Source organism: Nelumbo lutea, chromosome 8 (assembly GCF_056320005.1).
Source record: "Nelumbo lutea isolate HS-2025 chromosome 8, American lotus-T2T, whole genome shotgun sequence".
In the NCBI taxonomy this organism is placed as follows: domain Eukaryota; kingdom Viridiplantae; phylum Streptophyta; class Magnoliopsida; order Proteales; family Nelumbonaceae; genus Nelumbo; species Nelumbo lutea.
In genome coordinates, this window is record NC_142691.1 from 23501113 (window position 1) to 23527516 (window position 26404).

Below are 26404 nucleotides of genomic sequence, written 5' to 3' on the forward strand. Positions count from 1 at the left end.
TGTTACCGTTTTCAGCACAGTGTAAGTGTGTAACAAGTGGAAGCAGTTTGATTACAGAAATCCAAACAGTGAATAAAGCAAAGTCTAGCTCGAGGTTTGAATTGATCCACACAATACATTCGACAACGCACATGGCTTGTCACTCGTCATTTACGTCCACTCCATCGTCACGTCCCTACCATCATTGTAGCTGAGTCAATATCCATTTGATATTAAATTCTTGAGAAAATTTTCGTGTATTTTGGATTGAGTGACAATTTGGTGTAGAAATTTAAAATGGACAATTCAGTATTCAAATTTTTAAAATGTGACGATATAATACTTACTGTTAATCAATTTATTAATCAGCTGTTAAATGATATTTGAAAAATAAAAAAATGTTGTTCTAATGTCATCTAATTCTCTTTATCAACTATCCAAATGTTAACAAAAAGATGAACAGTCCCAAATCCTAGTCTCTTTTATTTAAAAACATTGATGTCTATTTAGAAGAATGTAGAATTTGGGACTGTTCATTTTATTGCCAATGTTTGGATAGTTGATAAAGAGAATTAGATGATATTATTAGAGAATTTTTAACTATTCAAATGTCACTTAACGGCTGATTAACCGGATGGTTAACGACAGGTATTGAATTGTTACATTTTAAAAGTTTGAGTACTGAATTATCACATTTTAAAGTTTGGGGACCAAATTGTCTCTGGAGCCAAGTACAAAGTTCTGATCAGAAATTTTCTCTAAAATCTTTTAGACAAATCAATATCCACTTGATAGGAAAATTTATTTTCTTGTCTCAATTATTAAATATGAGACCGGGAAATAAATACTTCTACGTACCATTGTCACTATCATTATTCTCTCTACAATAAGAAATGAATCATTCTATATATTAATATTAAATATTAAAGCATAAAGCTTAATTAAGTTCCTGACCTAGTATGTGCACAACTATTGTATGCCTAAGATGTAGTTCTCCCTACTAATTAATATCTCTGTAGAAAAATGATAACCCTTGAGAAATTACAAAGAGAAGATTCAGATAGATTTTTCTTAACACAGAGATGGACAATGGAAAGCCAAATCCAAGAAAAGAAGGGCTAGTGCTGCAAAAGGTTTGGGCTTTCAGGAAGGATTTTAGCAATGCTGGTTGGCAAATGTCCAGCTCCATCTCACTTTGAAGGCATGCCAATATAAAAAATAGGATTCTTTCCATGGATTTGTTAACCAGTCGTCAACATCCTGAACCATCAGATGTTGTAGATGTTTTCTAATTTTATTATATATGTTTAAATGCTTCAAAACCATAAAAAACAATGTGGAAAGAAGGCTTGTTTCTATTAAATAAAAAGATCCACAAAAAAAATAGTTGAGGAACTTGAAGCTTTTGATTTAAATATCAAAATGACCTTTACTTCTTGTTACTTAATAATTAGCTTATTCATATTCTGAAAATGAAATATATATAATCTTTATAGTAATTAATCTACTAGGTGATTTTGTGTGTTTTAGTTGTCACCATAAGCTCTTAAATGTTAGCATGTTTCTCTGTCACTTGGTTTTTTGTGTTTAGTAGAATTATTTATTCGTAGGAATCATTGTTCTCGTTAACTTAGGGGTGTTCTACATCATAAATGCTTTTACCAATGTTCAATAACTAGCAAGGGAGAAGTTCATGGGCCAGAAGTTAAACCACCTTCAAATCAGAAGTCGAACCATGATGACGTGATACTCTTTTACAAATATTATTACACTTGGATGTGTTGGGTAGATGGTTAATTCCTATATTTTTAAAACAAATGACAAGGGCTAAACTTAACTCACATTTTATTTAAAATACATGGATTAAAGTAATATACACATTAAATAGACATAGATGGACATAAGTGAAGAGATGGATTAAGAGTACCATGTTCCTGTGTCCAATATGGGGCACCGCAACATGGATTAAGAGTCTTATTTTTGTTGTGCTCAATAAGGATTAAGAGGCCCATGTTGGAAACAGTCGCATAAGCCTTCGATGACATGATGGGGGTTTTATAATTTGAAATGTATAGCTGATTGTTAGAGTTTTGTTGGTTTCTAAACCAACATGTAAATCATTTTGATCCGGTCCTAATATTATATATTCATCATATTAAACAAAAATAAATATGAAAACGATAATTACTTTTATTAATGATGAAAATGAATTACAAGATTTGAAGTCAAACGAAAAAGCAAATTGGTTTTTCCATCCAAGTGGTAAGATAATGGTTCAACTGTTTATGTCAAATGGATCAATACATGATGTTAAAATTAAATAAGAAAATAAAAAAGGTAGAAATTTATAGATAAATTTGGGTACATTCTATAATATTATATATTCATTATATAAAAAAGTGTGACAAATCAGAATTATTTTCATTAATGGTGGAAATGAGATAAAAATTAGGAGAAAAAGGTAAAGAACATTAATGTCTAATACATGACCCCACTAAATATGACAAATGATTCAATGATTTAATTAGCTAGGTCACTATAGGCAAGTGGTTTGGTGGTAAATGAATCTATAATCTTGAATTGGGTGGTGGATTGATCAATCTAATAAATTGATTTATTTCAATATAAAATACCAATGTTCAAACAATATATTGGAATTGCATTTCCTCTTGGTAAATAAGTAATTTTTATTATGTCATAAATTAAATAGTAAAAATATAGAATTTCTTATAAATTTTATAAAAAAATTTGAACATGCATTAATATTATATATTTTTCATATTGTAAGTACATGTTGTTCACCACAACTGCAATTGGTGTGAAGGTACCAAACCAGAGCCATAGAAACACCCACGGCGACACATAGGTCGATGCGAATTTGTGACGAAGCCCATAACTCACCACGGGCTTGCAATGAACCTGAAACCCATCAAACACCCCTGATGAACTCGAAGCCATCGCAGACCTGCAATAGATGAAAACACTATCAACCAAGGTCACTCGTGGTAGGACATCTAGTAGGTTAAGCAAGGACACGTCTGACTAGTCCTGACATCACTCGCACCACGTCAATACAGGAGACCCGCGAAGGGAAGTAGCATACATGTACTATGAGAATCCTCAAACAAAAGAAAACTTCGTCCTAAAAAGATTTCATGAGACACGTGGCAAACCCCTAGCACTGTCTCTCTAACAACCGACATTGAATCAAAGATCCCCTTTTTTAAATAAGAGTCAAACCCCTTTTGGCTCCTTCTCATCAAGGCCTCGGTATCTCCCCTTATAAACACATGAATCTGTTAATATATGATTGTAGCCTACCTTTGCTACCCAAGTCTTCGAGCCTTTCTCTGTCCTTCAAGGAGACCGCTGCACTCAGCGTTACCACACCACTTACACATATTAAACAAAAACATGTTTGATAAAATGAGAATTATTATTAGTAAAGATAGAAATGGTTAAAAATACAAAAGAAATGAATTAATGTCTTAACCATATCTCATTTTTGGTTAATGGTTCAACTAGTGAGGTCATTTGATTATAGACCAAGTCAATGATTTTTTTGCAATGAAGTGGTTTAGGTTAAAACATACTAAAAAAAATGTGTCCAATTGACAAACTCATAAATCCAATTATATGATTCAACCACATGTTAAAAACATTGATAGAAACTATAAGATCATTTGAAATTAGGTCTTTGAGTTGAAAGACAATATATCCACCAGTACACCATGCTTTGATCACTTTTCCATGAGTTCTAATAAAAACCTCAAATATTATTGTCGTCATCATTTTTTATACTATTACGTGTAAACGAATGTGCACATTTACTAATATGGTTAAAATTCCTCAAATGGGAAACCCAATTTTCAGCACTTGGTTAGAGGTAGGGGTGTCAACGATATTTGAAAATCCGATTTTAAATTTGATATTCGACATAATCGAATCAAATTCAGATAATTCGAATTTCTAATCGGTCGAATTCGGATATCCTATTCTTGTCGAATAGTTAATCGAATTCAAATTCGGATATGACTTGATTCGATTCAATAAATATCCGAATTCGACCGATTATTTAATTATTATATATAATATATAAAATATTTTATATAATTTATATATAATAATTAAGTTATATAAATAATTTATATATTTATATACTTTATATCAATAAAATATTTATTTTATATATTTATTAATTATCTAAAATAATTGATTAATCGAATTCGAATCGAATCAAATATTCGAATACTTAATCAGATTCAAATTCATATATTAATTTTCAATATCCATCGGATATTGAATCGAATTCGGATATCAGATTTTCTAATCAGATTCGAATTCGGATATTGCTTGATCCGATTCGAATTCGGATATTACTTGATCCGGTTCGAATTCAATCCGTTTACACCCCTAGTTAGAAGTAATTCTGAACTGGTTCGAAGTATAAATGCGTCTGTTCCCCACTTATCATGAACTAAAACAAAGACGTTCCTTTGAAATTCTTTGGTCATTGATCTCTCCCACACAATTGGCAAGATGGAGAGGAGAGATGATAAGATCATAAGAGGAAGACACTTAATTAAGCTGTAAGCTCTTTATTACTTCAAGTGGACTCATCGGGGAGCAACCAACCAGCTCCATTTATGATGATACACACAACTGATGAATATCACTACAAGAAAAATGGTCTCTAGCCACGGTTTTTCCAACAACGGACAAAAAACCGTGGCTAAAATATCATGTATAGCGACGGAATTTATTATCCGTGGCAATATGCTCGTTTCTCATATGCAGCCCTGGCCACGGTTTTGGAACCGTTGCTATTTGATTGCGCGGGTATTTTCTAAATTTTGGCACCAGGAGCCCGCGCGGCCGCGCATTCATTACTGCTTCCACTTCTCTTGGTCTTCCATTCTCTCAGTATCTCTTCTCTCTCTCTCTCTCTCTCTCTCTCTCTCTCTCTCTCTCTCTCTCTTTCTTGCTCACTGGTTATCTACTCTGTTATTCGTGCTCCACGCTATTCATTTCTTGGTGTCCAAGGATTCACAAGATAGTTATGTTTTCATCCGGTTTGTTGGAAGGAATGGAATCAGAGTAGGCCTTCTCCCTTGTAGATTCTTCTCCCGGTAAGCATCCTTCTAAAACTTATTTTTGATAAAATAAATTTGATTGACCTTGATTCGGGCTGGGGTGTTGTAATCGATTAGAGGGATGCATAGATTTTTAGAAAATAGTTGACAATCTGTAACAGAAAGAACAGATTGACACTACTAGAATTCTTAGGTTTAGAGGCACTTGGCCGGAGACGGTAAAAAAAAACCGCCTCTATAATACATTAAACACGGAAAATTGGTTGGATTATTTTAGAGGCGCTTTTTAATGCCTCTGAAATTATAATTTCTGCTTCTCTATTTTGGTGGATGAAGAAAGTAGTCACTGATTTGGATTTGGCGCCCAAAAACCATCGTGCGCCCAAAGACCATCGCACTTAAAAAAGCCGAATCTCCTCTGATTCTTCTGGTTCCCTCTTTTCATTCTTCCTCTTTCAATGCTTCCCTCTTTTGATTTTTCCTCTTTCGATTCTTCCCTCTCTTCTTTCTTCCTCCTCTCCTTTCTTTCCTATTTCTTTCTCTTTTTGTTCCCTTTTCTCTCCTCTTTTCTACCTCCTCTCTTCCTTTCCCAGAGAAATCTCCAGGTACCGTCCCTTTTCGTTGCCCTCAAGAAAGCTATAATACTAGGAACGGTAGGAGGAAAAATCACTCACACAGATAGAATCAACCATGAGTAGGAGCTTGGGATACCAGTAAAGCTTCTACACGAACCATGAGTAGGAGCTTGAGATGTTGCTTGCAGTGATATCTCTTGTAAACGCTAAAGAAAAAAAAGGTGGTGTAAGTAAATGGTTTCTTCTTAGTTGATGTTAGATTTCCATTTCTCAATTTCTAGACTGTCTAATTTTGTGCAAACGATTTTGTTTTGTTGATGTACCACTATTATGCATAGATTATAGACTGAGCTGGTTCTCCCAGATGCCCGCCCTTCTCTGTTAAAGTGCTTGGTTACTAACATATTTGTTATTGCCTGTATGTCTGAGGTTTACTGTTTTTGTTTTCGTTTTGGTTTTTATATGTTTCCATTCCCAACAGAACAAGCTAGACTTCATGGTTATACAGATCCCTGTTTCCTTTTTCTCTTTATTTTTTTTTTCAACAAAATGTGACTTAGTCACTACAGTCTGCACCTCTCTTAACTTTTCAAATTTCATTGGCTTCCACTTCTTCTCCTTCACTCCAAAACAATGTTTCCTAATTATTGAAATTAGGAGAAACCAGCAGCCAGCCATCAAATGGTTAAAAGATCAACAAACAGTTTAGCCGATGATTTTACCAGTATAAGCCATCTGCTTTGGGGCTCAGTCTCATAGTGAGATTGATTTTAGAGTGGGGTTGAGGATATGCTTGGGGTAGATTGGTGGACCTAGTTTACCGTTGTGGATGCAGGGCATATCTCCCATATACTGTAAATTGTAACATCTAACTATTCTTTAAATGAATTAATAAATATTGGTTTTGGTTGCTGATCCGCCTGGGGATCAACAAAAGTAGATTGACCATGTCACAAGAGAAACTTACCTATCAAAAGAAAAAAAAATACATAGATATGGAGGGATGCCAAACCAACTTTGGTGTAGCAACACCATTTCTTTCTAGGTTACTGACAAGAGTATATATTAACAGTGGGATCCGGATAACGAGATATTTAGTTTGGTTTCCAAGGATTTAATGTTCTTGGTGTCATGGGAAAGTTCCCAATCCAGATAATGCGTGTGTGTGGTGGAGGGGGTGGCCTTGAGAAGAAAGTAAGTCTTTTGTTGACGACATTTGGCAACAACCTTACCGTTTCCAATAAAAAAAAATTGGCAACAACCTATAGTTTAAGCAGTTTTCACACATTTACTACTATAAGGCATCCATCTGGGTAAATTCAGAAAACCCCCTACATAGGAAGTCAAAACTAATTTCTCAACAATGATAAGTTGTCAGTACAATGCTAGGAGTTGGGATCTCCTATCAACACAGCTTGCAACATTATCTATAGCCGTATATCTTGAACACGAATGCCATATTCTCCATTAATGTCATGAAACATGTCTAAGATGTATGACTATATATCATGTTGGAAGCTATGTTGTTTATTTATTCTTTGTTTTTTATGTTATGTTTGACTGCATATGGAATTACCATCTTTATTTGTCCAGACAAATGTAATTGCCTCTTATACGAAACAAGTCTCAGTTGCTGTGGCATCCTCATAGGGGTTTATGAGCTTGTACCTTACTACAAGGGTGAGAATATAGTTTTTGATGTTTTTCCTCCTACAATGTTGGTGTTTGTTGGGCGTCATCATATTATAGTCCCTCAAAAATTTATAGTAGTAGGACTATTTGTAGCTTTGTGTAGTTAGAATTTGGATCTTCATGTTTTCTCTCTTCACTAAACATGTGCCATTTTTTATATGAAAATATTCTTTTTTATGAAGCCTCCCTATGAAAATATGTATCTCCAATGACTTAATTGTGTATTGCAAGTCTGATGACTGCACAATTTTCTTGAAGGTCTGATGACTTATCCTGATGCCTTGAGAAAGTCTCTTACTTCTCACTATAAAAGGCTGTAGTATGTAGCTTACTAACAATGTCTGATGACTTATCCTGATGCCTTGGATCAACTACAGGATTGTTTGTATGGGACATATGCAACTGTGTAAGATTTTCATTATAATCCTGAATATTGTTCATTCTGTTAGACTACTAACAACGTCTTTTTGTTTTCCAGAACAAATGGATTTGCACTTAATGTATTTGTTTCCCATTAAATTATCCTTCTACAACATGATTTCTGTATAGCAGAACTTGTATGATTTCATAGTTTGAGCTTGGCAGGGTTGGTCCATGTTTTGCTTCTTTGTGCCTTTTCTTTGGTGTTGTTGCTAGGAACATAGTCATATACAACTAATACAGCCTTTATTAAATAAGTTTTTAATTTTATTATGAAAAAAGGACAGAAAACTATAGTGGGAGTCCCTGTCAATACCGGTTGGCTCACGCCCACTAACTTTTTGCAAGCCTTGCAAGCTCTCTCTGATGATGGGATGCTATGACTGCTCTTTGCACCCAACATTAGCATGACTTCCACTGCCACCATCTTCCCTAGGATTACCAAGAACTAGAATTTTTTCCTTTCAATAGTTATCTGAAAAAGTAATCAAAATGGAAACCTGATTTGTCACCTAACCACAGTCACCATGCCATTGAAGTGCATTTACCTGTGCATGAAGATAAGTCAAATATTTGACTTCACCAGACAACACTTCTAAATTGAAAAGAGAAGAACATTATATCAATTCAACCATGACCTTGGAATGCTTTAGAGCAACCATAAACATTCAAATAGTCAAAACAAATCAAAGGCCAAAGAAGAAATCAAACAACAGATTAAACCCCATCATTTGTTAGCTTGAAAAATATGGATACTTCCATGCTAACCATTTTGTTGTGGAAAGGAACTTTGCTCAAGGAAATAAACCATCTATTTTATCTTGGGCTGCCTTTGTGAATTGAACCATGAAGATTTAAAGCTTTGATTTATTTAGTTGATCTTGCTAATAAGCTATAAATATTGCAGAAATTGCTATTATTTTTACTTTGATTTGAATGTCCATCCGAAATTTGGCAATGGAGGGGTTCACTCTTGAATGAAGTCTGTAGGTATAACAAATAGAGACGTCTTAGGGTTCCAACCTGAATTCTAGGGCAATGGAGGGGATCATTCATATCGATGACCATAGAACTCTTCAAAGCTTACATCAATGGTAGGTACCTCCAAAGGAGGCTGTCTACTTAATTTGGAGTAAACCTGGAGAGAACAAGTAGATTTTTTTTTTATTTATTTATTTAGTTGGAGAGTTGTGCAAAACTAATGCACATGAAAATTAGTCTAATTAGAGAGAGAGGAGAAACAAAAATATAAAATAACTTCTTTAAGTACCTCTGTCATCAAGTCTACAAGTTGCCTTATTGTAACTTCATTGTCAGGGTTAGCCACATTGAAAATTTGATTGTTATCTCTTGCAGGATTTTCTTGAGTAATAATCAAATAATCAAAATTTCAGATGTCAATTTACAATAGAAATAGGGTTCAGTCATTTAAAAGAAAATTATTAGATGATTGTTCACATACAATCATCAATAAAACAACTTCAATGGCATATTTGATGTACACAAATGTTTTCTGGGTCTGGTCACCATCTACAAGTTTGATGGCTCACCACTAAGGAGATTCTAAAGAACAAAATGGCAAACTTGTTTAAAAAGAACTGTAGTATAACTATTTTGCACTTCATAATAGAAACTGAACTTACATTACTGAAATATGCTAGAACCCTAGGATCACCTTCACCTATCCACTGAAATCACCTTCACAAATTCAGCGTATTGGTTTATTATTCAAGACGGGGGAGGGGGCAAAAAGGTTTAAAGAAAAGAACATTCAATGCATTATTTGGATGACCTCCAAACTTGATTTGTCTTTATGGTTTTACGATTTTGCTTCCTAATTTGGCTTCTCCACTTGACACATGACTTTTTTATTTGTTGTGAAATTAAGGGTCATATTCTTCTTTAAATATAAATATTTATTGTCAAATTTTCTATCATGCGGTCAGTGGAAGCCAGGTTACGTGATCAAGAGGAGTGGAATCAGCTTGAAAGGAACATAAGAGAAAGAGATGATGCAGTAGGAACACAAAAGGTAAATGATGGATTTGATATCATTCTGTACAATTTTCTGGAATAACCTATGTGCTTCAGGCCCAGTCCATGTGTCAAAATAGAACCTCGGGGCCAGCTAACAAAGACATAATATCATTGAGAGATTCTTAAATGTATTAATCTTTCATTATATTAAGCTTTGTGAATGTGTTGAGTTATTTTTGTATTCTGCACTTATATCAACCTTCGGTTAAATCTCTCTCTCTCTCAAAAAAAAAAAAAAAGACAGTCAAATGCACAGAGTATAGGGAGATGCTTCTGCATGCAATTAATATGAATTCTGTGCAGTTTGGCAAACTGTACATGGCCATGGGCCTTCTTTTGTTTAAACAACAAGAAAATAAGGTGTGGTATCTGAATTCAAGGGAGCTGCTTTGCATTGATTATGTTGAAGTCTTGTTTGCTTGTATTGTCAAAAGTTTTTAGTAGAGTTTTTTCATCACTTTTTTCATGAAATTTCTACTTGGTATAAAAAAATTCATAATGATCACTGTCCAGTTTTACATGTAGATTTTGGAAACATTCATTCACTTTTTTTTGTCATTCTTGTTGTGTTGAATACATGCTTATTTGAAAAAATGTGGGGATTATTTGCCTTTTTGTTTTAGTATTAGTTTAATTTCTATTGTCATTAAGATCATGGTCTACAGCCCGCTTTCCATAGATACTGTTATGGGCTATGTTGCATCAATAGTTGGTTATTCTTAATAGAGCCAGGATACACTTCTGCCCAATGCACTTATATTTCAGTTGTGTTATATTGGTCTCAATGCAACATATTGGGGTCTTTTCTATGTAGTCCCCAGAAAAGTTTCATGTTTTAATTGACGAAAATACATTTTTATTAGGAAGTCCATATATATCTATTGATTAAAAGGAGCAAACCCATGTAAATATCATTCCATTGACAGATATGCATGCCTAGTAATAGCAAATGAATTAATCCATGTTTATTACCAAATGAATGACTTTGGTGGTCACAATCTCAATGACTGCCTTGAAAATTTAGTGTTATAACATGGGATTTCTCTCTTCATATGGAAGATACCTCTAATGCATGTGTTCTACAAAAACCTATGCTGTCTGAACAAAAACTAACAAAAAGTATACTCCGAAGTATTATCTGGACTTGTATTTTTTCTGTTTTTGGTTAATGTTTTCATTCTGTTTTTTCACCCTTTTACTTTTCTGTTTGTGCCACACTACCAGTTCTGTTTCTTTGTTAATATTGCAGAGTTCAAGTTTGAACTTTGAAGTAATGGTCATGCGTTTTATTTTTGAATGCTACATTGATCTAGAAAGAAAGTATTTTTATAGACAAACTTGTGCTTCTTAGTGCTTTTTCTAGCTTTGTCTTGCTTGGTTTTGATAATGTAAATGGTATAAATGGTTAGTTCTTTTCTAATTTAGGATAACTTAGATTGATTTAGTTTTGATTTGTTTTCTTCTTTATCCAAGGCTTGAAACTAGGGCCAAAGAACAAGGTTCCCTATTGTTGGAACAACATTATTAAACATTGCACAATTTGTATACTCTTCTTTTCTTTCAATTATGACCATGAGCTTTATTTTTGTCACAGTTATCACTCAGCTTACTGTCACCTCAGTCTAGAGAATCTATCTCAATGGAGAGAGATGAGGAAGAGGACATGCTGTGAGGAAGAGGACAGAGAGGGGAAATGCTCTGCAAGGAGTAAGGATGGTGAATATACATACCCATTTGACATAGACTCCCTTGATGATTTTGATGAAAGAGAGCTAGAGGATGGGAAGGAAGATTCTAGTGTTAGGAAGTCATTCAGCTATGGAAAACTGGCATTTGCTAATTTTGCTGGGGGATCATTTTACTTTGACAAGAGGATCAATGGGGATTATAAGGACACTTGATTTACTACAGCAACCACAAATCATATGTGGGCTGCTTGCATGTTGAGGACCCAGTGGCATTAGTTGATCAGTCCAGTTCAAAGCAAAGCATCCTGGCTTGGAGGAAGAGGAAGCTGAGCTTCAGCTCTCCTAAGCCTAAAGGGGAGCCACTGTTGAAGAAAGCGTATGCAGAAGAGGGTGGGGACGACATTGATTTTGACCGCAGGCAGCTTAGCTCATCTGATGAGTCCTTTTCTCTAGGGGTAAGCATCCACCCTTAGGAATGGAGATTTTTCCATATTATTTACAACAATCAAAAACAAATTACTGAACATTCAAAAGTTGTTTTGAGCATTCAAAAATCAGATTACAATAATTTTTTATTTCCCATTTTTAGTTATGAAATTATTCAAACTTTTGAATCCTAAGAAGCTAGCAATCATTTGACAGTGGCACAAGACTGATGAATTGCAAATTGCTCCTCAGTGACTGAATTTGGGGATGGCAATTTTGTTGTGGGAAGCTGGGAACATCCTTATGTATTTATTCTTTTTGGCAGACCTAAGATTATGATCCAAAGAAAATGTCTTGAGTGTGTTGCACATGTATATAAGCAAATGTTCAGATGCAACGAGGATAATTTTGTCAATTCTCTTTTATTGTTTTTTTGTAATGAAAATACTTGTGTAAATGTGAATATTAAACAAAGATTATTATGGATATTTTGTGTAAATGTGTAAAGGTTTTATTTGTAAAAGCATCCATCATATAGATATAGATACAAGTGAAAGTAAATGTTTATCTAAAGTTGCAATGTTAACCATCCAACATTTGAGTTAAAAATAAACACTTTTGCCAACGGTTTAAAAAACCGTTGCCAAACGTATCAACCAGTTAAAAACCGTTGCTATTGCTAACTATTCATACACATTTAACCACAGACAAACCCATTGCTATCTCAATTTGTAGCAATGGTACATAATAAAACCGTTGCTATTGCTAACTATTCATACACATTTAACCATGGACAACCCGTTACTATCTCAATTTGTAGCAACGGTACAAAATAAAACTATTGCAACAAATGTTGCAATTAGCAACAGTTAAAACCGTGGCTATATGTATACTTTTAACCACGGTGTACAATATCTGTTGCTATAATTTTTAGCCACGGAAATATCCCCTATGGACAAAAAGCCGTTGCTACAACCTTTAACAACGGTTTTTTTGGGGATTTTAGCAACGGTTTTATCCGTTGCTAAAACTGATTTTTCTTGTAGTGTATAAATAAAAACTTGTGGAAAGTTCAACCAATATGTATCTAAACAAGTGACTAGCAACCAACCAACTTCACTGTACATTCAATATTTATGTTGGATTTTAATCTCATAAGAGATTAAATCCAATGGGTTTGATTGGTCAATTACATGAGAAATTGCACTTGCACATTTGTTTGGAAAATTAGTTTTTCTCTTACAAAACCCAATTTTGAACTTGTCCTACATTGGAAAATTATAAATTTTGTTTTCAGTATTTTAATAGGAGCTGATTTACACTCTTTAGAAATAGTAGATGAGAGTATGGGGGTTTGATATCGTGCAACGTGCGCCCGCGTGGCTCGCGAATGGCGGCTTTGGTTTTGGTGCGATGCTAACCGTTGATGAGATCAACGGTCACCATTCGATCGGGTGTGATCAAGAGGCACAATTCAAAATTAATAGTCATTAACTGTTAACTACCTTTTAAACAGTCACAATGCTTGAAACTGTGACTGCTCAAGGTGCCTTTTCTGAACTAACACTTACATTTTCTTCATACCTCTTCATAAACTATTTAAGGAGCATGAATCAGACTTCAAAAACACACATTTTTCGAAATCCACTTTCTCTCTCTCTCTTAGTCCGGTCTGCTACAGTTTCATAGAATGTTTTTTCGGAGATTCTTCAACTTTATTGGTTGTAGATTCTCGCCCAAGGCTCTGTTGCATTCTAGGAACGGATTTGCTTGTAACCCAACAACAAACTCAGTGAAACTGAGTGGGGACAAATAATGTTCTAAAGACAGTATCTTCATATGCGCCTCAGAGCTTCTCCTCAAAAATTACAGTAACTCCATTTCCTAACAATCCATACGTACGCATGCATTGTATATTCAACCAACCAGCTCCAATCTGTATCTATTCAATGAAATAATTGAATGGAGATCTGTTTGTTTCGAAAGTTGTTTCATTTGCTAAAGATCAGGGATGGAGATCTATTTGTTTTGTTTCAGATGCAGAAGTGGTCCTACAGAAAATTCAATGTTTTTAGATGAGCTAATGGTTTTTTTGACCAAATACTACTGTGTTTAGATTTTTTTTCTTAATGTACACTTTTATTTATAGACCTAGGAATTTTACTTTGCAAGTACATCAGGTGCCTGACTTTTACTATCTTCTGTTTTTTTGTTTGTTTTAGTTTTAATTATGGTTTTGAAAACTGGATTGGACCGGATGGTCGGACTAGTTGACTCGAGAACCAGTCAAGCAACTAGTTCTGGTTCACCATAAAATCATTGATTTGGTTAACGATCCATTGACCCAGGTGGTCGAACCATTGATCCATTGACCCGAATAATGGTTTTTGGCCATTATTTTATTTTAATTATTTTAAATTTATTTAATCAGATGGACCGTCTGTTTGAACCGAATGACCCATGAACCAGTCCCCAAAACGGTTTTTTAAAACCTTGGTTTAATAGCCTCCAAAATTCAAACATCTGTCCCTCCAATTTTGAATCAACCATGTTTGGAACAATTTTAGATTACGTGCAAGCTTTCAATTGGGCTTAAATTTCATATTCCACATCAACGGTTGCGATATATCACCTGGTAATTCTGATTGGGTAACTTAACTTGTGGTGATCCAAAGAAAAGATCAAGTTAAAGACAAAGTCGATGCCACACACAATAGACAGGGGAAGTGACACGAGAGTCAACTATTAATGCCCCTTCGTGGAAGGGAGAGAAGATGTCACCAATCGAATCTGCCAAGTGCCAAGTGCCAACCCATCTTTGCTTCCTTCTTGAATCTCTTATTTCCTTCTGTCGAAGTTCAACTCAAGATCATGGCTTGAGTGGGAGAACCAATTCTATCAGCTTCTTTCAAGGTGTTTTGGACAAATTGGATAGCCCAATTATCAAGGATTCTGCACCTGATTGGGGAATTGATGCAGATCTCGAAAAACTAGAGGAATCGTTGCTGATGATCGAGACTCTGCTCATGGATGCCGAGCAACAACGGACCAAAAAGGAGGCAGTGAAGAAATGGCTAAATGAACTCAGTGATCTGGCTTATGATGCCGAAGACACATTGGCCGAGTTTGAAATCTATGTTGAACAGTACCAGGTACGCCGCTCCATCCCCCATGAACTAAAAGATCAGATAAATTTTGAGATAAAGAAGATCAACGAAAGGCTAGAGAAACTTAAAAATCGAATGATTGTACTAGGATTGGAAAGGATCCATGTAGAAGGGAGGATGAGTGATGAAATTACAAAGAGAACGCCAACTACTTCCATTCTAGATGAATCTTGTTTTTATGGTCGAGAGACTGATAAGAACAACATAATTTTCAAACTGTTGAGTTGGGATGGTCCAAGTGATGAAAGAAATTATGGAGTGCTTCCCATAGTTGGTATGGGTGGGCTGGGCAAAACTACGCTTGCTCAGTCTGTATATCATGACGACGAGAGAGTAGAGAAGCATTTCAAACTCAGAGCATGGGTTTGTGTGTCTGAAGAAATTGACAATGCTAAGATAACAAAAGCTATCATCGAGTCTGCCACTATGGAAACTTGTAGTCTCACAAGTCTAGAAGCACTCCAAGGAAAACTCAAGAAGATGTTGAGCGGGGAGAAATTTTTAATCGTTCTGGATGACGTCTGGAACGAGAAACTGGAGGACTGGGAAGAACTACAGAAACCATTCCAGTTTGGGGAAAAAGGAAGTAGAGTTATGGTGACCACAAGAACTGAAAGGGTTTCATTAAACAAGGGTACCCTTCCTGCTTACCATTTAGGTGGTTTAGAAGATAAATATTGTTGGTCACTATTAAAGCAAAGGGCAGCTGTAGATGATGCTCTTTCGAATGCAAATCCAAATTTGGAAGCAATCGGTAGGAAAATAGTGGAAAGATGTAAGGGTGTACCTCTTGCAGTGAAGACACTGGGAGGCCTCTTACGTTTTAAAGTTGAAGAGAAGGATTGGGAATATGTGTTGAAAAGTGAAATGTGGGAACTGAAAAATGAAAGTGAGGGTATAATGCCAGCACTGCGATTGAGTTTCCAGCATCTCCCAGCGCATCTGAAGCGTTGCTTTGCTTATTGTTCCATCTTTCCCAAAGATTACGTATTTGACAAGGAGCAGTTGGTTTTATACTGGATGGGGGAGGGATTTATTGTAGGTTCCAAAGGAGGAACAAAACAAATGGAGGACATAGGAAGTGAGTATTTTGATGAGCTATGTTTCAGGTCATTTTTCCAATATTCTGGAAACAACAAATCATTTGTGATGCATGATCGTATTCATGATTTAGCACAATCCATTTCAAAGAATATATGTTTTCGAGTTGATGAAGATGATAAGTGGTTGAGGAATAACAGAAATATTAACATTCCTAACAAGGCACGCCATTTGTCATTGTTTGCTACAAAGCCAATAGATGATAATGCTTTGGACCATTTAGTTAAGAGTAAGTGTAGTTCACCACGCACATCTCTGTTGCTAGGCAAAGCTATCATTACATGCCAAGTCGCAAAGCTTGGTAATTTATATGATACATGGAGATACTTGCGTGTGTTGAGCTTGCTCAATGTTAACTAGGTAATGATGGGTTGCTAGACTCGATTGGTAACTTAAAATTACTAAGATGCCTTGACCTTTCATGGTCTACGATTAGAAGTTTACCAAAGTCAATTTGTAGCCTCTATCGTTTACAAATATTATTGCTTTATGGCTTGTCTTTCTGGACAACTGCATTACCTGAAAACATGAGCAGAAGCTCGTTCACATTCGACTTATCAAGATGGATTCGTACAAGTGTAGAATTCCAAGGAATGGAGTTAGAGATGAATTGAAGTTGTATGCCAAGTGCATCAGGGCACAGAGAGTTCTTATTTCAGGACTAGAGAATGTTGCTGCTGTCAACAACATCGCAGATGTCAATTTCAAGATAAGAAATCATGACCTTGAGAAGTTGACATTAGAATGGGATAACATGATTGAAGTTGGAGAAAGAGCAGCAACTGTGGCCCAACAAATAATCCAGTGTCTTCATCCACCTAATGCAAAACTACAGACTCTCAGTATCAAGGGGTATTATGGTTTAAGATTTCCTCATTGGAAACCTACCCCATCTCCAACAGCTAATAATAAGTGAAATGGACAATTGGGGAGGAGGAGAATGGTCCTTAGCCTCAAGCTCAGGTAGAGCAAACATAGACCAAGTAGAAGGTGACCCTGGCCTACAACAATCCTCCTCCTCATCTTCTGCATATGCGAAGAGATGTCAAGTAGTGTTTCCTCGTCTAGAGAGGCTTGAGATATCCAGTTGTCCCAAGCTAAAGGCATTGGAAGTTACCCATCCCCTTCCTTCCTTGAAATACTTGGAGATAAGGGAATGTAAGGAACTGAAATTTCTACCTGAAGGGATGCACAGTTTATTCACATCTCTTGAAATTTTATATATCACAAGTTGTCCTCGCCTAATGGCCTTTCCCAATGGAGGATTTCCAACCAAGAATTTAAAACATCTTGACATAGAAGAATGTAAGGAACTCAAATCCCTACCTAAAGGAATGCACAACATCACATCTCTTGAAGGTTTAAGCATCAGAGAGTGTCCTCGCCTAATGGCCTTTCCAGATGAAGGATTGCCCACCCAACTAATTGAGCTTGAGATCAACGGATGTGCTGAGGACAATAGAGAACTCCTCCTACCCAAGGGTGTTGGCCTACATAAACTTACTTCTCTTCAAGCATTGTCTATATGTGATTGTTCAGGTCTCAAGTCATTTCCAAAAGATGATGAAAACTGGCAGCTACCTATCTCTCTTAAAACACTGAAGATTTTTAATGCTCCAAAGCTCGAGTCATTGCCAGGACTTCCCTTTGAGCTTTTAGTAATCAGTGGGTGTCCTCTTCTAGGACATTCTGTGAATGGAACAACGGGAGAAACTTGTCCAAGACTTCTCTTACAAAAGTGAGTCCTGTTCACACATTTGCTACCGCACCTCTCTACAATCCCATCTACGCTAATACCATTTATGTCTACTGTTCAGTCAAGACTTCTCTTACACAAATCCACGGCTGTAAATGCTAAATGAGCCTTCATGATTGTGACTTCTCAACTTCCATGGTGACTACAGAGTACAGACCAAGGAGTCTCGTCGGCTGACATCAAAGCAGCAATCAGGTTCATCATTTTATTTATTTCTTGAAGTTTATTTGTTTTCATTTTTATTTTCTCAGAAACAAAATTTTTGAAGTTCAATAGATTGTCCTAGTTCAATTTGTGTTTTCATTAAATAGAAGGCATTTGATTTCAAGGTTGGGAATCTATTTTTTTTAAATATTTTCTCAACAAAAACTACATTTATTCTTGCATTTCCTTATTACAACCCAAGTGACCAAGTCTCTAATTAACATTGCTTGAGATTATTTTTTTACTACTAATATAAATAGACTGAAAACCAGTAGTATATTTATTTGTTTACTTTTCTGAAGCCAATATTTTTATCCCATCTTTAAACTAATCCAACATTCTACAATCAGAAAAGAAATGCAAAACCACATAAGCATTTTTTCCCCTTACAAACTCTTAGAAATTGCAGTATGAGAAAATTTGGCTACTCTTAGGCTGTGTTTGGTTTGAAAGAAAAGGTAGGGAAAGGAAGGAAAGACTACTTCCTTTCTTTCAAACCAAAAACAGCCTCAGCGAAAGTTAGCTCTAGACACTGTCTAGGAAAATTTTTATTTAGTAAAGAAAGACATAGAAGAGAATCATCAAACGTTTATTAATTACTAAATATGTGACAAGAAAATAGATTTACGATTGTCAGTAAGATCTACTATTTTCCATTTTGAAAGTTCCCTTTAATTCTTTTGCACTGAGATTGGTAGTGTGCCAGCTGCCAATCGGATTTATTCATCTGATATTCTGATTTATTTGGAGAGCTATTGTGTGGAAAGATGATATGACCATTAAGAAATTGCTTGGAATAGATTTAGATGGACTTTTCATAACATAAATTTGGACCGTGGATAAAACAGATTCAAGAAAAGAGGCACTATCTTTCAGAGAGGATTTGAAGCATTGTTGGTCGGCGAATGCCCAGAGTCCCTGCAACTTCCTTTGAAGACAGGCTAATACAAAAAAGAATTCTTTCCATGGATCTCTTAACCAGTCCTCAACATCCCAAACCATCAAATATTGCAGGTGAATTTTTTATTTTATTGTACATATTTAAATTATTCAAAACATAAAAGCCAAGAATACATTTTAATTTTCTGTCGTGCCAGTATTGAAACAAACACATACAACCAATAACATTCTTTCTGTATTTTTTTTTAAGAACCAACTTTTAATCAAACCATATGGTTTTGATTAGTTTTTGGAACTCATAACAAGAAAAAACAATTCGCATGGGAAAACGCCCCATAATTGTTTATTAATTCATGAAAGGTTTTACCTTGATTTAACTACCCTTTGATGGGTATTAAATGTTTACGCCTTTGCATTTCAATCTATTGCATTCTTTGAACCTTCATATATGTATTATCAGATCCTACCTCAAATTAATCTTCTTCCATGTATGAGTTGATGAAAAAGTCAAAATCATTTTCAAGTTCTGGAAATCGAGGTCTTCCTTTGGAGTCATTCACTTAAGCTCAGTTCCTATAATGTATCCTACTGAAGGCTTACAGACACTAATGCCCATTCCTGCTGGATGCAGTGTTTCTTCACATTAGTGCGGCAGAAGTCTTAACACAACTAAATGCTATTGATCCTCAAGAAGCTGGATGATATGTCAAGCACCAGTCTCGTTTCCAGAAATTATAAGCTTCTGCTAGTGACACAATTATACTTGGCAGGGAACAATGAAACGTTTGAAAATAAATATAGAAAGCAAATTGTCTTCTGATTATTAGGAATTAACTAGAAGCAAATATGTTCATGGCTCACTGTTCCAGACTTTAGAGCCATTACCCCACTAAGGTCTAATCAGCTTTGGAGCTTCAAACTTCCAAACGCCAATTAAAAACCCACCAAATAATCTCACTAATCACTTGTTTCAATGTAGTCTCCCAGACGAGCTTCAAAAAAAAATTGTAGTCTCCCAGACAGGGCATCTCACTAATCACTTGTTTCAATGTAGTCTCCCAAGTGCTAATCAGGTCCTGGAAAAATAAAAATCAGGAACATCACTAGGTTGACGTTGATCCCTACCTAAGAGTTTCTACGTTAAAAAAATAGCTTGGTCGAATGCAATTCAGCAATTTGATTTGTGCTTTACCATTCAGAGATTTCAAGGGTTTTGAATTTTTTTCTCCAACATCCAAATGAATGTTCAGCAAAGCACATCAATTAATTATAATATGAAATAAGATCAACCCGGCATCATTAATCCTCTTGGAGGGACTTTCTCCTTGACGAATACGATTATGGTTCAAGCTTTAACGATTACTATAGCTCCAAGCCCTAGGTCACAAACTTTTGCCTATCAAGATTTGAGCTAAACACGTAGACAAAGTAAATAATGTCTTCGATCCTTTGAATTCTTAAACACAGAAAAGCCTAAAATCGCAAGAAAATGGAGTGTTTTTTATTTCTGTTGTCTCAAAGATTTGCTACCATTTCTGTGCTTTATCTGTCTTCTCTCATTTATGTGCGCCATCTCCCTTACCTCCTAAAAACCTAACCAATGTCCTTACACATCTTTGATTCAGAATCCAATTTAGACTCCCAACGTTCATAGAAACTCTCATACTCTACCTGCAATCTATGCATTTTGATCACATGACATCTTCATGTGATCAAACTCTCATACTATGTAGAAACTCTCATACTCTTAACTGAAAGTGAAAGCCCAATCTCACATTCATCTGATTTTAATCTATAATGCGTGCCCCATTTCATATTATCTACCATAAAGGGAAGGCCCATCTGCTATGACGAACAAACACCAAAAAAGCACAATTGTTTACAGTTTCAGCTTTCAATAAAAAGTAAAAAGTAAAAACACCACAAATAGCCATTAATCCATTATGGCTAAGAATTGAATGCATGAAATGAGAGTCAGCATTGTCAGATGATTGACCATGTTATTCATTATTTCATATCCAAGTTTTATAATAGTTCAGCCACTGTCCAGTACGTACAGTTAAATCAGAACACCCACATCTGATCTGATATCAGCTTCCAGCTCCAGCCAACGGAAGGAGACACCCTTAAAAGACTCATATGCTTATAACCTGAGAAGACAGTATAGCTCCAAAGCCAATCTTTTGGTTTTACTATTTTCTTTTTAAACTATAAATCATTGTTCTTCTGTAAATAATAAAACATAAATAAAAGAAAACACGAAAAACCTTAATGGTGACAGTGCCAACGCAATAACAGATGGCAAAGCAAGGAGATAATGGCTTCCGTAATGTGACTGGGTGGTGGTGATTGTAAAGATCCACCCGTGGGAGACATTTACAAGGGGCAACTGTTCTCTCTTTAATGCAGAATGAGTATATCTTTTTAAACAACAATCCTATTGAACAATATCTTGGAATATTACGGGAGCAACAAACCCATTTGAAGGCTAAAAACTAGTGAGTTTCACAAAGCTTCACAGAAAACATACCGACCCTTCTTCACTCATTAATCCTAAAAACTAGGATATATTCAATTCACAACTTTGCGCAAATAGATGCATAAATGAAACTAGAAATAAAAGTTCACATGCAAGCATAGTAATAACACCTTCCAAGATAGCTGCAACATCAATTTCTTGATGAACAAAATCAGATCATACAATAGGATGATGGGTGAAACAGTTCATAACCTATGAAGGAGCACCGAGATAAGAGGCAAGCCGCAATATATCACTAAATATTCCACCAGCTGTAACTTGGGCACCAGCACCTGGCCCACGGACAATGAGTGGTTGTTCCTTGTATCTTGATGTTGTAAAAGCAATGATGTTATCAGACCCAGATAACTGAGCAAATGGGTGATCATTCTTGTATCTCCTCAACTCTACACGCCCTATTCGATTAACCACATCCACCACACCAACATATCTCAACACCTTCAATATCAAATACCTCATTAGATGGTAGATAAATTCCAACCCAAGCATGTGTGCACGTACACAAACAAAATATAAGCAAGGGTTCAGAATGTGAAGCTGCTGAGGGGTCTAAATCCCTCAAGCCATGCTAACCTACTAAACAAACTATTTCCATATTAAAGATTAGGAATTCATCACAGTGAATAGTATTGACTCCCATGTATGGACATAAGTTAGTTTCATGGTCTCACTATATAAGAGATACTAGGAGATACTCACTTCGCCTGCAGTCTCAGCATCCTGCCGATTCTTTGCCATTTGTTGGTCAAATTGAGGAAGCTGTTGCATGAATTCTTCAGCTGATGCACTAGCCTGCAACATGTTAACAGAACATTAATTTCATGATAAGCTAAAGAGCTCCAAAGTTCATTGACCAGTGATTATTTCATTCTTACTCTTAATGGTTCTGGCACAAGGCTTTGTACTGGGATGTCTTCAAGCTCTAGCTTTAGACCAGATTCTCTGGCAAGAATTATGACCTGCAACAAGAACAGATGTCATAATAAATTCAGACAACCTAAGGATCTTCCATATGATTACATTTTTTTTTGTGTCCCACATGAAAGTCAAACAACCTTGGGATTCTTTATAACCCTATGTTAAAGAGCTTAAAAACCTTTGACAAGCATCTAAAATAATGTGTTTCTTTTTTCTAAATTAAAATATTCAACTTTTAGATGGAAATAACCAATACAATGTGCACGGTGATTGAATGGCCTTGCCCATCAAAGACAAAACAGTTGATGAAACAGAAGTGAAGATGAAATCCCCATTTTAAACATACAAATATCTAACTGTGAATATTTTTCTATGGAAAATAGAACATGTAATCACCTTTCTTGCAACATCAGTTCCAGATAAATCATCCCTAGGATCTGGCTCAGTATAACCAGCTTGTTTTGCTTCTGCCACCACCTCACTAAAAGCTCGTTTTTCGATGAAGTTGTTGAAAATATAGCTCAAAGTCCCACTGCAATAGCATATCACAAAGAGAAAAAATCAAATCAAATCAATCAAAGACACAGAACAACTTGGGTACATGAAAGGTAAATGGATCAAATACCCTATTAAAGACTTTCATTGCAAATGTTTTGACTTGCTGAAAAGGAAACCAAAATAAAACAGGAAGATGTAGTTGGCAGGGCAGCTAACCTGAAAATGCCCTCAATGCGCAAAATCTTATCACCAGTTTCTAGGAGCCCTCGCAATGTGCTAATGATCGGGAGGCCAGCTCCAACAGTTGCTTCATAGAAATAATGAGTATAAGATTGCCGCTGAAGTGCTCTCAGCTTCAAATACTGAATTTGCAGAGTGATAATATGATTAGATGTTAAAATAGAAGTACCAAGTTGAAAGAATGAAATCTTAGAAAAAAGGTTTTCTAGAAACTAACAGAGAAGCTTTCATCTTTTCTTACATAAAATATAGTTGAAAGATTCAACAAGAGCAATACTAGTTAGTCATAAACATATAAAACTAAAGTATGTAGTCTGACGTACTTTTGGAACATGAAAAGAGGAAAACCATGTCCTAGAGAGATGATGATAATCCTAACTAAATGTCATTTCTAGAGCAACAGATCACTCTTAAGGCACAAGACTTCCACATTTGAATAATACTAATGACAATACAGCACAGGCATTACCATTATTAATAAAGAAAAAAGAAATAGGAGAAATGAGAGCACAAACGTAAAGCACATGTCATTTTGACAAACTTCGATATTATACTTGGTAGAACTTTTATCTTCCATTGAGTGTCTTGTGTGTGAGACATAGCAACCAAATTTATGTATATATAAAGCAGCATTAATTAATAAGACAATTCAAAACTGAAATATGTAGGTATGTATTGGTTTTGTTCTGTTTTTGATGAATAATAGAAATTTTATTAATTCAGAAACTGCTTTAGAAATGTAATTTCATACAACATCGCATGGAGAGGCACAGGCTGCAGCCTCTCCCAATAGCTCACAAGTAAGCTAGTAATAAATTACATAAATCACAGCTGACCCCAAAACAATTCTTCCCTATTTGCCCCTTGTTTGGCTAACACATCAGCCATAGCATTTGCTAATCTCCCTGTAGAGAACACTGATGTGGACCCCACTTCTGTGGTCCCCACTGTGTTTGTATGGCAGCATAGCATATTTTCTTTGTTAGTTATGTCAGTGTTAGTTGGTAGTTATTTCAGTTTGTTGTTACATCTTGTTATTTCATCTTTATTATTAGTTTATTTGCCATGTAAGCAATAAGGGCAATTCAGCCCTTTTACAGTTAGTCAACATATATAAATATTAAGAGTGGGTCGGCAGATCATTAAGATCAACCCTCTCTCTCTTTTCTAAAACCCTTCGTGTGCTTTTTCTTTTCTCCCTCTCTTCTTCTTTTCTTCTGAAATCTTTCCTTTTTTGCTTTCGAATTCAAGACTGATTGTAGTCTTGATCAATTACTTGGTATCAGAGCAAGGATTAGGGTTTCTCATGTGAGTCTGATCCAGCCAACCACATGAGAGTTGCCTAGGGCTGGAAGATTAAGAGGATCCCTTTTCGGCTGATTCTTGGAGGTTATCAGAGACTGTAGCAGCTGTCCAAAGAGTGGATTGTGTTCTTGATAATCAGGAAGAATCAGAGGAAGATAAAGAGTCCAAGATCAGTTTCTTTATCAAGACTAAAGGTGGCGATCAGAATTTCTGTTCAAAACCTAAAACTGGTTGCAGAGAAGGAGGTCTTATGTTAGTCTAATTAGATTGACTACATGAGAATTTCCTAGGTTTAGAAGTTTTTCAACAAAGAAGGAGGATCGGCTGATTCTTGGAGGCTACTGGTAGTGTGTGGCTACTACTAAGAAGATTGTAAAAGGCTGGGAGAGTTCCAGTAGTCAGGAAGAATTAGAAAAGGCTTTGGATCCCCAAGATTGGGTTCTGCATCAAACAGAAGGTGGCGGCTACTACTAAGAAGATTGTAAAAGGCTGGGAGAGTTCCAGTAGTCAGGAAGAATTAGAAAAGGCTTTGGATCCCCAAGATTGGGTTCTGCATCAGTCAGAGATTTTCTTTCATAAAGTAAGTTTATTTTTTTGCTTGAGAATAACCTTGAAAGAATCATCTTGGTCTATTCTGAGAGGTGCGGCTGGAAAACCTTTTTTTCTTTCTAGGGTTTCGAGAGAAAAACCCTAAAATTCAGAACTATTGTTGGTTTCAGATCAGATTTGAACTGGTTTCATACAGAATTCTGTTTTTCCTTATTTTTGGAAGACCTAGGCTGGCTGTTATCAGTTGTTTAGGTGTTGTTTTCTATTACAGTAGCTTCAAAAGTTTTTTGTTGTTAATTCTTGACCAAGAATGGAGTTCAAGAATCAGGGGGAAGGTGTTTTTGGGACTAGCAATTCTGGTAACATGTCTGAGAATGCCTTTCAGATTACAACTATGAAGTTTGATGGATCCAACTACTTAGAATGGGCTCAATCGGCCATGATGGCCATTGGGGGTAGAGGAAAACTTAGCTATCTGTTGGGAGATGTGAAAGAACCATCTAAGGAGGACCAAACGTATACCAAATGGGTTAAGGAGAACTATTTGGTTATGACATGGTTGTGTAACTCTATGCAACCACATATCAGCCGGAACTATTTGTGGGCAAAAACAGCCAAGGAAATCTAGGATGTCATGAAAGAGACTTACTCCCAACCCCTTAATGTTGCTAGGGCCTATGAATTGAAGTGTGAGGTTAATAACCTTAAGCAAGGAGAGAAACCAGTTTTGGTTTACTTCTCTACTTTGAAATCTTTGTAGCATGAAATTTACCACTTAGAAACACTTGAGTGGGAAAGTCAGAAGGATGCACAAACTCATAGAAAGCAAGTTGAAACTAATAAGGTTTTTGAATTCCTAGTTGGTCTGAATCCTGACTATGATATTGTGAGACAGCAAATACTGACAAGGGACAGTGTGACCTTATCTCAAGCCTACTCCTTGGTGCATAGTGAAAAGACTAGGAGAAAGGTTATGATGCATCATCAGCCCTTCCCACCAGCCTTGGCAGCAGTTAAACCTAAGTATGGGGGTGATACAAAGAGGGATATAAAGAAGGAAGATAAGCGGGATCTAGTGTGTGAACATTGCAAGAAACCTAAGCATACTAAAGACACATGTTGGAAGTTGCACCCTCATCTAGTCCCAACAAAACTGAGGAACAAAAGGGGTAATGCCCATATGGCTGTTAATACCGATTATGCATCCTCATTGGGCACAAAAGGCACGCCTCTAGACACCTTAGTTGTTGTTCGGTTTGCCCTAACTCAATTGGAAAAGGAAGTTGGGAATTCAGCTCAATCATATCATCAGCTTCT

At 35.9% G+C, this 26404-nt stretch overlaps 2 protein-coding genes and 1 long non-coding RNA gene across 3 annotated transcripts in view; 2 read left to right on the forward strand and 1 right to left on the reverse strand.

Moving 5' to 3' along the window:
• Positions 1-4909: 4909 nt before the first annotated feature.
• Positions 4910-12409, forward strand: LOC148843360 (uncharacterized). The gene is made up of 5 exons (XR_016103120.1): positions 4910-5108; positions 7241-7327; positions 9706-9791; positions 11391-11939; positions 12127-12409. It is a non-coding gene; the product is annotated as an uncharacterized LOC148843360 (long non-coding RNA).
• Positions 12410-14635: 2226 nt separating this feature from the next.
• On the forward strand, positions 14636-19883 carry LOC148843361 (putative disease resistance protein RGA3). The gene is made up of 4 exons (XM_088957480.1): positions 14636-17916; positions 17996-18129; positions 18987-19152; positions 19670-19883. The coding sequence occupies exon 1, from the start codon at positions 14685-14687 to the stop codon at positions 16536-16538; it is 1854 nt and encodes a 617-aa protein (XP_088813606.1). The 5' UTR covers positions 14636-14684; the 3' UTR covers positions 16539-17916; positions 17996-18129; positions 18987-19152; positions 19670-19883.
• Positions 19884-21413: 1530 nt separating this feature from the next.
• The window catches only part of LOC148843362 (bifunctional aspartokinase/homoserine dehydrogenase 1, chloroplastic-like), a 41838-nt gene continuing 36847 nt past the window's right edge, over positions 21414-26404 (reverse strand). Inside the window, exons 14-18 of the mRNA XM_088957481.1 lie at positions 23210-23355; positions 22892-23027; positions 22453-22536; positions 22277-22369; positions 21414-22015 (exon numbers count right to left, since the gene is read on the reverse strand). Coding sequence (XP_088813607.1) covers positions 21770-22015; positions 22277-22369; positions 22453-22536; positions 22892-23027; positions 23210-23355 — 705 coding nt within the window. The 3' untranslated portion in view covers positions 21414-21769. The remainder of the gene's footprint in view (positions 22016-22276; positions 22370-22452; positions 22537-22891; positions 23028-23209; positions 23356-26404) is intronic.